Here is a 14617-nt window from a genome sequence, read left to right on the forward strand (position 1 = left end):
ATGAGATGTTCGACGTGCAAGACTTTTGGTAATGTAGTGTATATCGTTACAGTTGTTGGTTAGCTAGCTAGCGAATTTTAGCATTGATATGAAAACAGTCAAAACAAGACATGGTATCAAAAGCCACTCAACTCCCCACATGACAGTTTCTGGTCATTGTTGCTAGCCATCTGGCCATCAAAATTAAAAACAACTCACGGCTTCTGCCCCAATAGGTTCTAGGGTTGGTCGGTATGCAAATTTCCATACCTTCATTATCTGCCATCCCGGGATATACAGTATTACAGGTAGGGGAGCAATTCTTTTCAAACGTAAACTGGCTCTGTTCACTTAACAGAAAACGAACAAAATTCTTACAAATAGCGATGAATCCCCATAACGGATTCTAGACAAATGATAAGTGCATGCAAACATTTACTACTAAAGACACTTTCTCAACAAGTCTCAATATATACCAGCATATGTTTCGTTTATGACACTGTTCATTGCCAATTGAGAAATATCGTCCTGGCAATCCGCCAATTATTTATGTGGAACATGTTTGCTTTTTGAGTATTTTCACATGCGAAGATAAGCTTTTGACCAATAGAGATTGTTATCTGGGACACTGGCACTGACTGTGGGTTTGTTGTGTGAATTACTGAATTTTTCTCTGCCTGTTTTTTTTACATTTGCAATGCATCAGTACAGCAATGTATCAATTTAGCTAATGTGATCACATCACACCAGAGCTACACGTTGCTCTTGCCAATATAATAATATCATATAATAATGTTGCATGATATCTGGAAACGTCGGTACTTTTTCAATTCAACCCCCCCAAAAAACTGTTGGAACTAGAATTTTGTTACGTTCAGTAATTGTCAAATGTGTCTCACGTGATTGTGAGGATCAAGTCTGTATCAGCGCAGCCCCTTTGTAGCGCGATGAGCAGAGTACCTGCTCCACTTATTCATTGCTATTGCTGTCTGGGCAGCATTAGCTCCCAGTCCCCACTCATGCTGGACAGAAGCTAACACACTTGAATAATGCAACACAGTATGTAAACATTGAAACGGTTCATTACTGTTCGTAAAAAATGTATATCCACACAGGCTAAAACACTTTTACAATGCAACACGATACAGGTAGCTTCCAGCTTGAATTATAGGCTACCTTTCCTTGTTAGTTTACAACGGAATATGCTGATTTCAAAGCAGACTGTCACCAAAAACGTCATTAATTCACTACGTCTCCCTCGCTAACAAAAACTCATTCACATCATCTTCTTTTGCCTCCCTTCTGGTTTTCACTAGATTCCATAGCCACATTATGCCTGCAAATGACAATTAACGTCTTAAAGAGACAGCGCACACTTTTAGAAAAGATATTGCTTCTTCCATGCAAATGCTGTTAATCAGAACAATAAAAATAATGTACTCAAGCAGTTGCCAATAAAATAAGTCCTAAATAGAAAGGATTGTTTGTCATCTGTAGCATAAAATGTTCAAATGCCACGATTGTGAATGACCATAGCTGAGTCTGTCTGGATCAAGTGCCATTCTACGACTTTGGCTAATACGTATTTTTTTGTGGTATTGATTTGGTATTGAGTATTGTGATGCTAAACCTGGTAATCAAGTAAAAATTCTGGTATCGTGACACCATTTTATAGCCATTCAGCAAGCAAGAGGATCGATAGCTGTTTCTCTCCTCGAATATGCCTACTAGTTGTTGTTTTTTTTATTGCTAGAAATAAGTTGAACTATATTGCTGTTCATTATCTTATATAGGGTACTCGTTCAAGAGCTAGAGAGAGGGGGAATGAGATAGGACAGTGGAGTAGCCAGCAGAGATGCGTGAATTGCGCAAGAAAGGAACAGTGAAGACAGAGATGTGTAAGTTGGAAGTTAATATATTATAGGCCTGCTAAAGTGAATCTTTGCGACCACCTGTGCTACAGGCAACCCAAAGAGGCAAAAAAAGATATACCTTTATCAATAAGTGGTTGCACAGATTTAGATAAATCATGCGCTCAAATTAAGATGTCAAAATAACCACCCATTGCTTCACTAAAATTGATCAATGGCTGATCATTAGGCTATGGACTGCTTGCGTGCATGAGTTTCTATTGTCAATTTCATCTTCATAGCTGTCTCTCTATATCCCCCCCTGAAATGTTTCTTCATCATTTTAAATGATAGGATAATGCTAACTCAATGTAGCCTATAATGTAGACTAGTTTTGAATATCATACAGAAATTATTTGACTTGCTCTGATAAAAAAATAAAAAATAAATAAGAATCTGTAGGACGAAAAGATCACAACGCAGTTGGTGAGAAAAGGCCTTAAGACAGACACAGCTCATACAGTTATGCAAGTATATCAAAATGCAGTTTGCAGAACGCACAAAACAAATATTAGACAGCAGGGACCTTAATCCAGGAGGGGATTGTCTCTGCTGCTGTTACAAAGAAGCTTGATCTTGCAAGCGTTAGCCACTTACCTAATATTAGCAAAACCTAGCTAGAAATAAGTTATTTAGCTACACTTAGTTAATACTTATAAGATAAATATCTGTCAAACAGTAGTGAATTTCATACAAGTGTAACCTGATCACCTCACTTAAGTTGTGCTGCAGGAGTGACTCCCCTCACGAAGCTGCTGTTTTTGCTCGTTGTGTTTCTTTGTAAACAAACATGTGAATGGCTCAACCAGCTGTTTTGGGAAACTAGTACCAGTAAGCTTCATAATAAAACAATCTAACAGGTGAAATTATGAACATGATCTGCTTTATCTACACTACATGACCAGAAGTATGTGGACACCTGCTCATTCCAAAACCATGAGCATTATTATGGAGTTGGTCCCCCCTTGCAGCTATAACAGCCTCCAATCTTCTGGGAAGGCTTTCCACCAGATGAATGGAAGAAAGTCCCCGCAGCAACAAGACCATTAGTGAGGTCGGGCACTGATGTTGGGCGATTAGGCCTAGCTCGCAGTCAGCGTTTCAATTAATCCCAAAGGTGTACAATTGGGTTGAGGTCAGGTTTCTGTGCAGGCCAGTCAAGTTCTTCCACACCAATCTTGACAAACCATTTCTGTATGGACCTCACTTTGTGCACGGGGGCATTGTCATGCTGAAACAGGAAAGGGCCTTCCCCACACTGTTACCACAAAGTTGGAAGCACAGAATAGTATAGAATGTCATTGTATGCTGTAGCGTTAAAATTGCCCTTCACTGGAACTAAGGGGCCTAGCCCAAACCATGAAAAACAGCCCCAGACCATTATTCCTCCTCCACCAAACTTTACAGTTGGCACTATGCATTTGGGCAGGTAGCGTTCTCCTGGCATCCGCCAAACCCAGATTCGTCCTTCAGACTGCCAAATGGTGAAGCGTGATTCATCACGCCAGAGAACGCATTTCCACTGCTCCAGAGACCAATAGTGGCGAGCTTTACACCACTCCAGCCGACGCTTGGCATTGCACATGGTGATCTTAGGCTTGTGTGCGGCTGCCCAGCCATGGAAACCCATTTCAAAAAGCTCTCAACTATAATTTTTTTACACGACACGCGCTTCAGCACTCAGCATCCCATTCTGTGAGCTTGTGTGGCCTACCACTTCCTGGCTGAGCTGTTGTTGTTCCTAGACGTTTCCTCTTCACAATAACAGTCTTTCAGTTGACCGGGGCAGCTCTAGCAGGGCAGACATTTGACGAACTGACTTGTTGGAAAGGTGGCATCCTATGACAGTGCCACGTTGAAAGTCACTGAGCTCTTCAGTAAGGCCATTCTACTGCCAATGTCCGCCTTTGGAGATTGCATGGCTGTGTGCTCGATTTTATACACCTGTCAACAATGGGTGTGGCTGAAATAGTCGAATCCACTCATTTGAAGGGGTGTCCACATTCTTTTGCATATATAGTGTATTACCAAGTGCACAAGTTGACCTCAGGTAATTATTTAAAACATACAAATATTCAAATGTATTTAAAAATAGTTTTGGAAAATCATATCGAGGGCATTTCAAAACACCCCGGGATACTGTATATACGGTACACCGCCCAACCCTAATGGGTTCTCATGTTTGAGAGACAAGGCCCAGTTCCAATTTCTCATCTTAGGCACCAGCTGGTGCACAACATTAACTGTCTGCTGCGTAGGGGTTGGGCCTAGTCATTAAAAAGTCGTGAAATATTACTGTTGAAAATAATTCAAATGTACTTGTATGTGAGGGCCCCAAGAGATTATTCTGAATGTCTTACCACGGTCCTCTGTTGATTGGGGAGGAAGACACGGATGGTGCCCCCACCTCGGGGCACGTCCTCCGGACTAGTCTCTCCCGAGGAGGAGCAGGAGGAAGAGTTTGAGGACATAATGACAGGCAAGAAGAGCAAGGGAGGCAGCACTGAGATCCTTCAACAACAGGAGAACTTCATGCACTGGGGATCCGGGGGAGTGAGCCCTTACCTGGAACCTGAGACAAACAGTGCTACTAATTAGCAACAATCCATCTGACGCCAATGACCGAGTGAAACAAATGTGCCCATAATCATGATCTTAGATCGACAGAGTATGTTGCAACTAGCTAGGATGATACCACACTGGTGTGTGTACAGAACTGGTAAATAAACAGAAGAGGCCTCATTTTGACATTCCAAAATCCAGCTGCTCACAATAAAATCATTGACTGTTAGGGTTGTTTGCACCACACAAGTGAGCTGGTGTAAATTGTCAATGATTCGAGCAACCGTTATTTCTCATATGAAAATATTAATATTTTGACACGTCAACTAAATGTACTAGCTAACCAGCTATAGTAGCTTTATAGGCAACTTTTCATAGCCTAGACATCTAGCTAACATTAGCTAACGTTACACTATGTCTCGCTGCACTTTTACTCTGAGCTGGAAACATTTCATGTGTATGCGAAATGGCACTAACCAGTAACGTTATTGTAAGAGCCCTGTTGTTGGCTCATCATAGCCCAAAGTAATTAGCTATCTACAAATGCTATAGCTAGCAAATAAAATAACTACTTACGTATCCTAGTTTAGCATAGTGTGATTTGACTGCTTAGCAATATGACATTTCGAAAATTTGGAAGCCATGTTTGTCTCAGTAAACCACTTTAGATTACTATTCATTTATAATTATTTTGATGAAATGACAATACCGCTTCGACGAGGCTAAATTATAAATAGTTTCTTAATTCCTGTCAGGTGTTTTTTCACGTTCGAGTGAGCGCTTTCATGAGGCGGAAAGGGATTAGTTAGCTAGATGGCAAGCTAGCTAGTAAAGCCAGAGCTAACGTAGCGCGTTAGCTTGCAACTTTTGCTGTCTGACATTATCAAGTAATGAAAAGCTTGTTTACGCATAAGCAACTATTTTATTCATATTGGGCAATTAAAGACCACTGCAAAACGAGTCATTCATAAACAACTAATTGCATATTTGGTTTTTGGAATAAAGTCTTACCTGAAGCAGCCATCTTGAATTCTCTCAATCTGAAGTAGAATCTGTCAAGTATTTCTGGGAAAGCGGAACACCTCCGTGATGCACGCTCTGTATTGGTCCATTCTCACATTTACACTCGCTCATTGGATGGCAGAATCGATACATAAAGGGGCGGGTGTTACAAGCAACAACAAAAAATTACATTGTATAAATTCATGTCACAGTATGCTACACAGACAAATTACGTGGATGATTCAGTTTACCGTTCATGGTTCAGGGGAACCATTGTTACATCAGAATGTGTAAAATTAAACTACAAAAAGAAGAAGCAAAAAGCAAAACAGCTGCATACCATAAATGGAGTTAGGGCCTCAATGTCAGTGGAGGCTACTCAGAGGAGGAAGGGGAGGACCATCCTCAGTGAATAAAAAAATAAAAAATAGTGAAACATTTCAAAAGTTATCATTTTTAGATAAAACTATACAAAATATTTTCACGTCGCTAAATAATTGATTAAAACACACTGTTTTGCAATGAAGGTCTACAGTAGCTTCATTGCACTCTGTAGGGTAGCAGCATGGCGTAGCCGGAGGACAGCTAGCTTTCGTCCTCCTCTGGGTGCATTGACTTCAATACAAAACCTAGGAGGCTCATGGTTCTCACCCCCTTCCATCACCCCATACAGAACCAATCAGTCGATATAATTGAGAACAATCATCAGAAATCACGTGATATGAATCAGACAGTGGGACACCGCCTGATCCACTAGTTGGTCAGAAGGTTCAAATCAAAGTTTTATATCGTAATTTCCAAGTAGGCGGTAAAGATAATTTTTTATTGTGCTGTAACTGAAACTAGAAGATCTTCTGATGGCCTTTCCTTTCGTCAAAGGTACGTAATGGATTTTTAAAGTGTTTTTACCCCGGGATAGCCCGCTATTATGACCCATAGTAGGGAAGAACATTTATTGAGTGCAATTCGATCTACAGTACATCTACACCATGATATGAAACATTGATTTGAACCTTCTGACCAACTAGTGGGTCAGGCGGCGCCTCACTGTCTGATTCATATTGTTTGATTTCTGATGATAGTTGTCGATTATATCGACTGATTGCAATTGTATCGGGTGATTCCATAGACTTACACAGTAATTATGACAACTTCCAGGGGATATCCTCCAACCTATCAGAGCTCTTGCAGCATGAACTGACATGTTGTCCACCCAATCAAAGGATCAGAATGAATCTAGCGTAAGCATAAGCTACAGCTAGCTAGCACTGCACTGCATAACATGTGGTGAGTAGCTGACTCAAAGACAACGACAATAGTTGAACAGTTTTGAACAAATTAATAACTTCAAAAATGAAGGAGCAAGAGAGATAGCTATATTTCAAAATGTTTTTCACTTTCACTTACTTAGCTGGATAATTTAGCCTACTCAAACAGAGGGGTGCTATGTTAGCTAGCTGGCTATGACTATCCAACACTGGAACTCTTCCAAGGTAAGCTTTTGGTTTTACTAATGTATTGCCACCTGTGTTCCTGCTAAACTGCTTACTGGCTGTACACTGTGCTGCATGATTGCAGCGGGTTTACTAACACGCTATATCTAACTATGTTAACTTTGACGTTACTTTAGCTAATATGGTGACAACTATGTAGGCTGTGTGTAGCGTTTATGATATGAAGGTTTGGCTTGGAAAGGTTTTTTCGCCTGGTCATGGACAGCTGATGTGTTGTGCACTTTAGTCCACAAGTGAAGGGAAAAGGTAAGAGGAGAGTGTGTAGATGCGAGAAGGTATACAAAAAGGTGTTTATATGTGGCTATGAGAGTTAACGGTTTGTGTTTGATCATGGGTGTATTCATTCCACCGATTCTGTTGAAAAACATTTCTTAAACAGAAGCAAATGGAACAGGATTAATCATATCCAATAAAAACTCTCGTTTGCAACTGTTGGACTAATGATTACACCCTAAATCGGTGTGTACCTACGTTGCAAACTTTCATTCATAGGCTAGGTTGAAGCAACCGCAAGATGGGTATAGGGTAAAATCTAGTATCATGTAGTAGCCTGAACCTGTTATATTGAAGTGGGTGAATGGAATATGAATGACAGTCATCCAACATGCTGTAATAGAAATAAGGTGATGCTCATAAAAAATAAACATCCTCAAACGGCACAGACCACCAACGCATGCTGTGAACAGGCAAATGTTCAGATTGTATGTATGATTCAGATTAACAACAGTAATGTGGAATGTATCATAAGAGAAAGGAAAAACAAGGTTAAAACCTGGAACTGTTTTTATTTTTTACATATTGTTCATCTCTGGGCGAGTCACTACCTCAGATACAGTGCAAATGTAGTACAAAATTATACGTCTATAATATTGTGAGGCTGATAAAGGAAAAATGTATATTTTAGCCATCTGGAAAAAAGTATTGAGTATTTTTGTAACCCCCTGGAAAATAAGTAAATAACTAAAACATCTAACATACAGCAAAGCCAACAATAGCCTTGTTTTGAATCATATTTTTTTTCTTTAGTTCTGTTAATTTCATGGAAAATAGTCAAATTTGGAGTTAGGCCAATCGTAGTATACATAACTTCTCTGGTAGAGTCTTTCAATGAAATGATTCAATGTCTGATGCCATATTTCCATGAAAAACAAATTTGAGGTATGGTGTGTAAAACTGAAAACACAACATTAGACTACTATGTGGTTAGGCTGCTTTGGCCATGCCCTGTCAATGAGGGGCACACTGAGATGTGGCTAATGTTACTCCATGCTGAGAAACTTCCTCTTTTTGGCAGTGTGTGTATATGAGTGGTGGCGCCATTCAACGTCCGCTGTAGCCTCATTTTCCAGGGTACCAAGCTTGATCATGTACACTACAGACAGAAAAACAGTTATATCACTAGATTATAATATAACAATTACAATTTTGCATATGCATTCTCAATACACACAATATCTTTAAAAAACACTAAATGTATAGGGGGAGCAGTGCAGGAAAGGGTCAAACTGCAATTAATCCAAAATTACACATTGTTCAAAAACATGGTGTTGCTTATGATGAGAAAGGTAAAACATTGTACCTACATTTGATTTCAAATCTGGGCCCAACTTCTGACAACTCAACGTTCCTGTGGTCCGTTTTCTTGTAAGTGTGATGTCTGCAATAAAAATAGGTCCTTAAGTAAATAAGAATGTGTAACTACATTCCGCTACCTGAAGGAGTCTACAGTCAACCTATCTGCCCAAGATTAGGTACATGTTCGCAAATAGCTCTTTCAATGCATCCCTCTACTCACCTGAAAGATATAAAATCCTCCTGGTTGGCAAATGTGATAACTCGTCTACTGTCCTCTTTAGGCACCGGGAACAAATACTTGAGGATATTGGAAACCTGATTTTAAGAGAGATTTACTTACAGTCAGTGTCAGAAACTTTTGGATGCACTCACAGTACTAGGGTAAACATTTATTGAGAATTGTGAAGTGCCAAGTCTCTCACCCTCTGGCCAAGTCGTGAGGAGAAGTTGTGAAAGATGAGGTGGGGGTAGGCTTCAGACATGGTTCCAATGTCTGGCACATCATGTCTCATTACCACATTGTAAAGAGTGAAGTACGCAGTTGGTCCAAAAGGTAGGTGGCACACCACCAGCCCATCTATACAGTTCACACAGACAATATTAAAGTAGTTATTTTAAAGTTCCCTTGATGCAGTGTTTTTACTTGGAATGATGCATTCCAGCCTGTAAAAAAAAATTATATACACTACAGGTCAAAAGTTTTAGAACACCTACTCATTCAAGGGTTTTTCTTTATTTTTACTATTTTCTACATTGTAGAATAATAGTGAAGACATCACAACTATGAAATAACACATATGGAATCATGTAGTAACCAAAAAAGTATTTAACAAATCAAAATATATTTTATATTTGAGATTCTTCAAATAGCCACCCTTTGCCTTGATGACAGCTTTGCACACTCTTGGCATATGTGTTATTTCATAGTTTGTCTTCACTATTATTTTACAATGTAGAAAATAGTAAAAATAAAGAAAAACCCTTGAATGAGTAGGTGTTCTAAAACTTCTGACCGGTAGTGTGTATGTGTATATGCATATATAATGTGCATGGATATGATAACCTGGGTGCTAGTCTCTGTTTCTGCTCTCTTATCAAGTCCTTATAGAATTGTCATGCCAAACATGTTGACAATGACAGCAATGGAGTTGGAAAGAGCATAAACAGACCTGGAACCAGGCTATGGCTATAATCATTTGGTGTTGGTAATAGATGGTTCTAGATGATTATAGTTGGTTAATTAAACATTTGAAATTGGGAGGTGCTTTGCAAGCCACTCAGTTAAAAAAAATATGATTGAATTTTAAAACATAAAACCCACCTGCTGACAAGCCCCTCAACATATACATTACATTTTAGTCATTTAGCAAACACTCCCATCCAGAGTAACCCACGGGAACAATCATGGTCAAGCACCCAGCTCAAGGGCACATCGACAGATCGCCCACCCAGTCGACGCAGGGACCCGAACCAGCGACCTCTCGGCCTCTGGCCCAACACTTCCAACCATCCAAGACCCCTCTGAAAACCTCAGTTTTTTTAACCACTTCTGCGCAGGCACGTTTCACTTGCCTTTTAAACTCTGATTATATTGTTTTGTATTTTCTTGTGTGGAAATAAATAAATACAAATATATTTAAAAAAAATATTGTTATATGCCTAGATGGGCTTACCTGGCTGTCCTCTAGTCTCATGAACGATGACCAGGTCTGTAACATTGTTCGCTTTACAGGCTTGTACCAGAGCTTTAATTTCATGACCTCCCCTGTTCATACGCTGAGCCCCAGGGAAGATCAGCTTCACCTCCTGTCAATAGCAAACATTGCACGTCAGCAAAAATTGAGGGTGAGTCATTATTACTTGTATAAAACTTAATCTATTATACTGTCTGTTAGCGCCTTCTTGGGAATTATTTTTCCTGGTTACAATATGCTCTGTAATAGAGGTGGAGCAGAGGATAGACATTGAATAAGAATTGAGACATAAATGAACATACCTTGACAAACATCTTGAGTCGAGAACTGGGGTCTCTTGATGTTGTGACCATGACCTTTGGATCCTCCACTCCAGCCCATTTATACTCATCATCCATGTGAGAGCTGACACCTGCACACACAGAGTATCTCTGTCACTGTTTGCACATTTCTTATGGGAAACTGTGGTAAAGGCTGCTTTTCCATGAGATGTGTTGTCAACATCATAAACAAGACAACACTGAGGATGCGTCCCAAAGGGTACCCTATACAATATATAGTTCAATACTTTTGACCGGAGCCTAGTGTCTCGGTGGTCAACAGTTGTGCACTATATAGGGAATGGGGTGTCGTTTAAATGTTGATGTGCAGAAACAAACCTTCTGCTCCCTCATCATCATACTCCAGCAATTTCTGTAACTGTACAGCTTCTCTGCGAACCTCAGTAGGGATGAGACGATTGTCTGTAGGGAAAAACAAAAGTCAATGACTTTTACAGGTACCCAAATTGTAATTTGTTAGCGCTGCCATTTTAAAAAGTCTCAAGCTATTTTAGATTGTTCATCCACCCACCAATCTCCTCCATTACACACAGTCCTCACCATCTAGAGCAGATTTCAGCTTCTGTTTCTTCTCCTCAATAGTCCGCACCCTGTCCTCTTGGGACTTCCTATACAGGTACTCCCGTCTCAGTCTCGTCTCTCGACGAAGCTACAATCATCAGAGACAAACACACCATGATGAACAGTAGAAAGCTGACTATCAGCATTGTACTGTTCATTATGGCTCAGAAATTATACAGAATAGTTATAACACACATCAGACACAAGAATTGCAGGGGGAAAAAACACGAGAATAATCAAACACGAGAATTGCTCAGAAAGACCACTCTATAATCCAAGATCAATACTAGTGAAATCGGAATTACATCAATCCAACATGCCCATCTGGCAGTGTTTAGCTAGCAAACTAGCTAATAATCTAGCACGGTAACATAGATCAGCAACGACCAGACAATATCTGTTTCTTTACAACACTGTGGAACTAAATAATCAGATGCTTCAAGCTGATATGAAGTTTTAAAAAGCTAAACAAATACTCAATGGAGTTACCATTTTGTTGATTTGATTGCACGCACTCACAGCCAAACACACCGACTACCGCGAGGAAGTCACCAACACTCTTTTTCATTGGATAAGCCAACATCCAATGGGAGTGTGCGAAACTGGCAAGAAGATTGGACGATAGACGTTTCAAAATAAAAGCCCCAAATACGAGCTATCAATGTAAAAGTCCCAAGTACAAGCCATAAACAACGTTGAACATACACCGGAAATGCATTTCACATTTGCATGTTTTTTTTTGAAAACTCTGTTTATTAAGTTTTACACACACAGACAAGACAAAGCAATATAAATAATATACTCAACTAGAAAAAATACAAATAATACATATAAAAAAAATAACTTTAAAGATACCATACTTTAGACAAGTTAAACACACCAGGCAGAAGGCTACAAAAGGTTAAAGGGCAATCTATAGTATAGGGACAGAGCAAACGCCTCACCATTGTTCCTGTAAACAGTCAAGGGATGGGGTGGAGAAATGCAACCACTCACAGACAGTCAAGGCCACAGACTGACCATCCACTGGACCAAAAATAAAAAGTTACAATGCTTTAAAATAAAAAATGAATAATAATAATTTTATGTAGGCGTGAACAGAATTAAAAAATAAAAATAACTGGGAAAAACAAGCTCACACCTTAGTCTCTGCCCGGGCAGGATGAACAAGGCATCCACAGGTCACAATCAATAAGCACATCAACCTTAATGCCCCCCACCCCCACCCCAGAAAAAAACACAGAGAAATGCTCATCCAACCCCTAAGTCACAGGGGGGTCAAATACAGACTTATTTTGGTTTTAATAGGAATGCCATCAGAGGATGGACTGTTTAAAGTAAGACCGGAATGGAGCCCAAGCCTCATTAAACAGTTTGGGGTTCCCACGTGAATTGAATTGAATTTTTTCTAGTTTCAGAGAGCACAACACATCTCTCACCCAATATTTATAAGATGGGGGAGCTGCCATCTTCCAGTTCTGTAGTATTAGCCGTCTAGCTAAAAGAGTTGTATAAGCAACAGTGTCCGACTGGATTCTTGACAGGGGGGTACCTATGGGCAGTACTCCAAAAAGGGCTGTAAGGGGAGAGGGATCTATAACAGTGTTATATATATCAGAGAAACATTTAAATATTAATTCCCAGAAACCTGACAGTTTATGACAGCCCCAGAACATATGCAACAGTGTGGCTGGTTCAATTTTACATCTGACACAGGTAGGATCAAAATCAGAGAATATTCTTCCAAGTCTGGCCCCAGACCAGTGGATACGGTGAACCACCTTGAATTGAATGAGGCTGTGTCTAGTGCTAAAAGAGGACAAATGCACCCTGCGCAGCACAGATTCCCAGGTGTCTTCCCCAAGTTCCTCCCCCAAATCCTTTTCCCATCGAGTCTTTAAAGGCACCAAAGAAGGGTTCTGTAAGTCATGAATGATTGCATATACATCTGAAATTGCGCCCCTAGGAAGCTTGTTCAGCTCCAGGATGCTCTCTATAGCTGTATTCGCAGGCCTATGGGGAAATTCAGGTGTGTTAGCTCTGACAAAGTTCCTAGTCTGGAGATAGCGGAAAAAGTGGGATTGGGGGAGGTTGAACCTTTCCTGTAGCTGAGCAAAAGAGGCAAATGTATCATCAAAGAATAATTGGGCTAGTGAGGAGAGGCCTAGTGAGTGCCAGATGCCAAAAGCCCCATCATTCAAAGATGGAGGAAATAAAATGTTCTGATTGATTGGGCCTGATAGAGAAAAGCCTCGGAGGCCAAAGGCTAAACGGAACTGATTCCACACATTTGCATGTTTGATTCATTAGCTCTTTTTATTTTCCCAGATCTCAGAAAAAGATTTAAATAAGCCATATGTTTCTAATTGTGTGGCTGCGTAGTTTCTAATTGTGTGGCTGCGTACTGAACCAGTTCCTGGGCAAAGGAGACGACGAATATGACGTTATCTCCTCTCTGCCCAGAAAACTACAATTTAACCGACAATTCACCAGCTCTGCAAGCGTTATAATGTAAAAATACGTTCGTTACTCACGAAATATGTCTGCCTGCAAACTATCGATACCTGCAGGCAGGAAAACAACATTTTGAACTAAAACTAAATAAAAACAAGCAAATCGGGTCTGAAAACTAACTGAAACTAAAGTGAATTTGAAAAAGAAAAAGAGCCTCATATAAAAACACAAAACTACACTGAACAAAAATATGTTTCATGAGCTGAAATAAAAGATACCAGAAATGTTCCAAATGCACAAAATTCTTATTTCTCGCAAATTTGGTGCACAAATTTGTTTACATCCCACAGCCCCATGTACAATTCCTGGAAGCTGAAAATATACCAATTCTTTCATGGCCTGCATACTCACCAGACACCCATTGACCATGTTTGGGATGCTATGGATCGACGTGTACGAAAGCGTGTTCCAGTTTCCGCCAATATCCAACAACTTCACTCAGCCATTGAAGAGGAGTGGGACAACATTCCACAAGCCACAATCAACAGCATGATCAACTCTATGTGAAGGAGATGTGTCACGCTGCATGAGACAAATGGTGGTCACACCATATACTGACTGGTTTTCTGGTCCACACCCTATTTTTTTTATTGGTATCTGTGACCATTTTCAAACAGAAATTTGCATCCTGTAGCACTAATTCCACAAAGTTTTGGGACACTGTAAAGTCCATGGAGAATAAGAGCACCTCCTCCCAGCTGCCCACTGCACTGAGGCCAGGAAACAGTCACCACCGATAAATCTACGACAATCAATCATTTCAACAAGCATTTTTCTACAGCTGGCCATTCTTTCCTCCTGGCTACCCCTACCCCGGCCAACAGCTCAGCACAGCAACTTGTCAAAGACCCCCCCCCCCCCGCTTCTCCTCCCCCCAAATACAAACTGCTTATGTTCTGAAAGAGCTGCAAAATCTGGATTCCTACAAATCAGCTGGGCTGGACAATCTGGACCCTCTCTTTCTA

At 40.2% G+C, this 14617-nt stretch overlaps 3 protein-coding genes across 5 annotated transcripts in view; 1 reads left to right on the forward strand and 2 right to left on the reverse strand.

The window, feature by feature from the left end:
- Nucleotides 1–5596, reverse strand: part of araf (A-Raf proto-oncogene, serine/threonine kinase) — a 22919-nt gene extending 17323 nt beyond the window's left edge. For 2 of the 3 annotated variants that reach the window (XR_005475939.1, XM_038986499.1), the window contains exons 1-2: nt 5463–5596; nt 4250–4461 (exon numbers count right to left, since the gene is read on the reverse strand). Coding sequence is in view for 2 of the 3 variants with exons in the window: in XM_038986499.1 (XP_038842427.1) it covers nt 4250–4360 (111 nt within the window). In the remaining variant the exon portion in view is untranslated. Of the gene's footprint in view, nt 1–4249; nt 4462–5027; nt 5136–5462 lie in introns of those variants that run through there. The other variant, XM_038986567.1, reaches the window with a different exon arrangement.
- si:ch211-102c2.4 (uncharacterized protein LOC568178 homolog) overlaps nt 4362–14617 on the forward strand; it is an 18925-nt gene continuing 8669 nt past the window's right edge. Inside the window, exons 1-2 of the mRNA XM_038998426.1 lie at nt 4362–4442; nt 6907–6946. Coding sequence (XP_038854354.1) covers nt 4362–4442; nt 6907–6946 — 121 coding nt within the window. The remainder of the gene's footprint in view (nt 4443–6906; nt 6947–14617) is intronic.
- LOC120042107 (U3 small nucleolar ribonucleoprotein protein IMP4-like) lies at nt 7733–11696 on the reverse strand. The gene is made up of 9 exons (XM_038987001.1): nt 11628–11696; nt 11118–11226; nt 10896–10979; nt 10539–10648; nt 10216–10348; nt 8965–9119; nt 8763–8857; nt 8551–8624; nt 7733–8339 (listed from the first exon to the last, which is right to left on the reverse strand). The coding sequence occupies exons 1-9, from the start codon at nt 11628–11630 to the stop codon at nt 8227–8229; spliced, it is 876 nt and encodes a 291-aa protein (XP_038842929.1). The 5' UTR covers nt 11631–11696; the 3' UTR covers nt 7733–8226.

This window comes from Salvelinus namaycush, chromosome 1 (genome assembly GCF_016432855.1).
Source record: "Salvelinus namaycush isolate Seneca chromosome 1, SaNama_1.0, whole genome shotgun sequence".
NCBI classification, from domain to species: Eukaryota; Metazoa; Chordata; class Actinopteri; order Salmoniformes; family Salmonidae; genus Salvelinus; species Salvelinus namaycush.

Bases quoted from the DNA above. Each gene is read 5' to 3' on its own strand.
- LOC120042107 (XM_038987001.1), bottom strand. The intron at 10,349-10,538 runs GTATGTTCATTT...TGCTATTGACAG, and splicing joins GACTCAAGATGTTTGTCAAG to GAGGTGAAGCTGATCTTCCC. The intron at 8,625-8,762 runs GTGAGTAGAGGG...TTTTTATTGCAG, and splicing joins GAGGATTTTATATCTTTCAG to ACATCACACTTACAAGAAAA.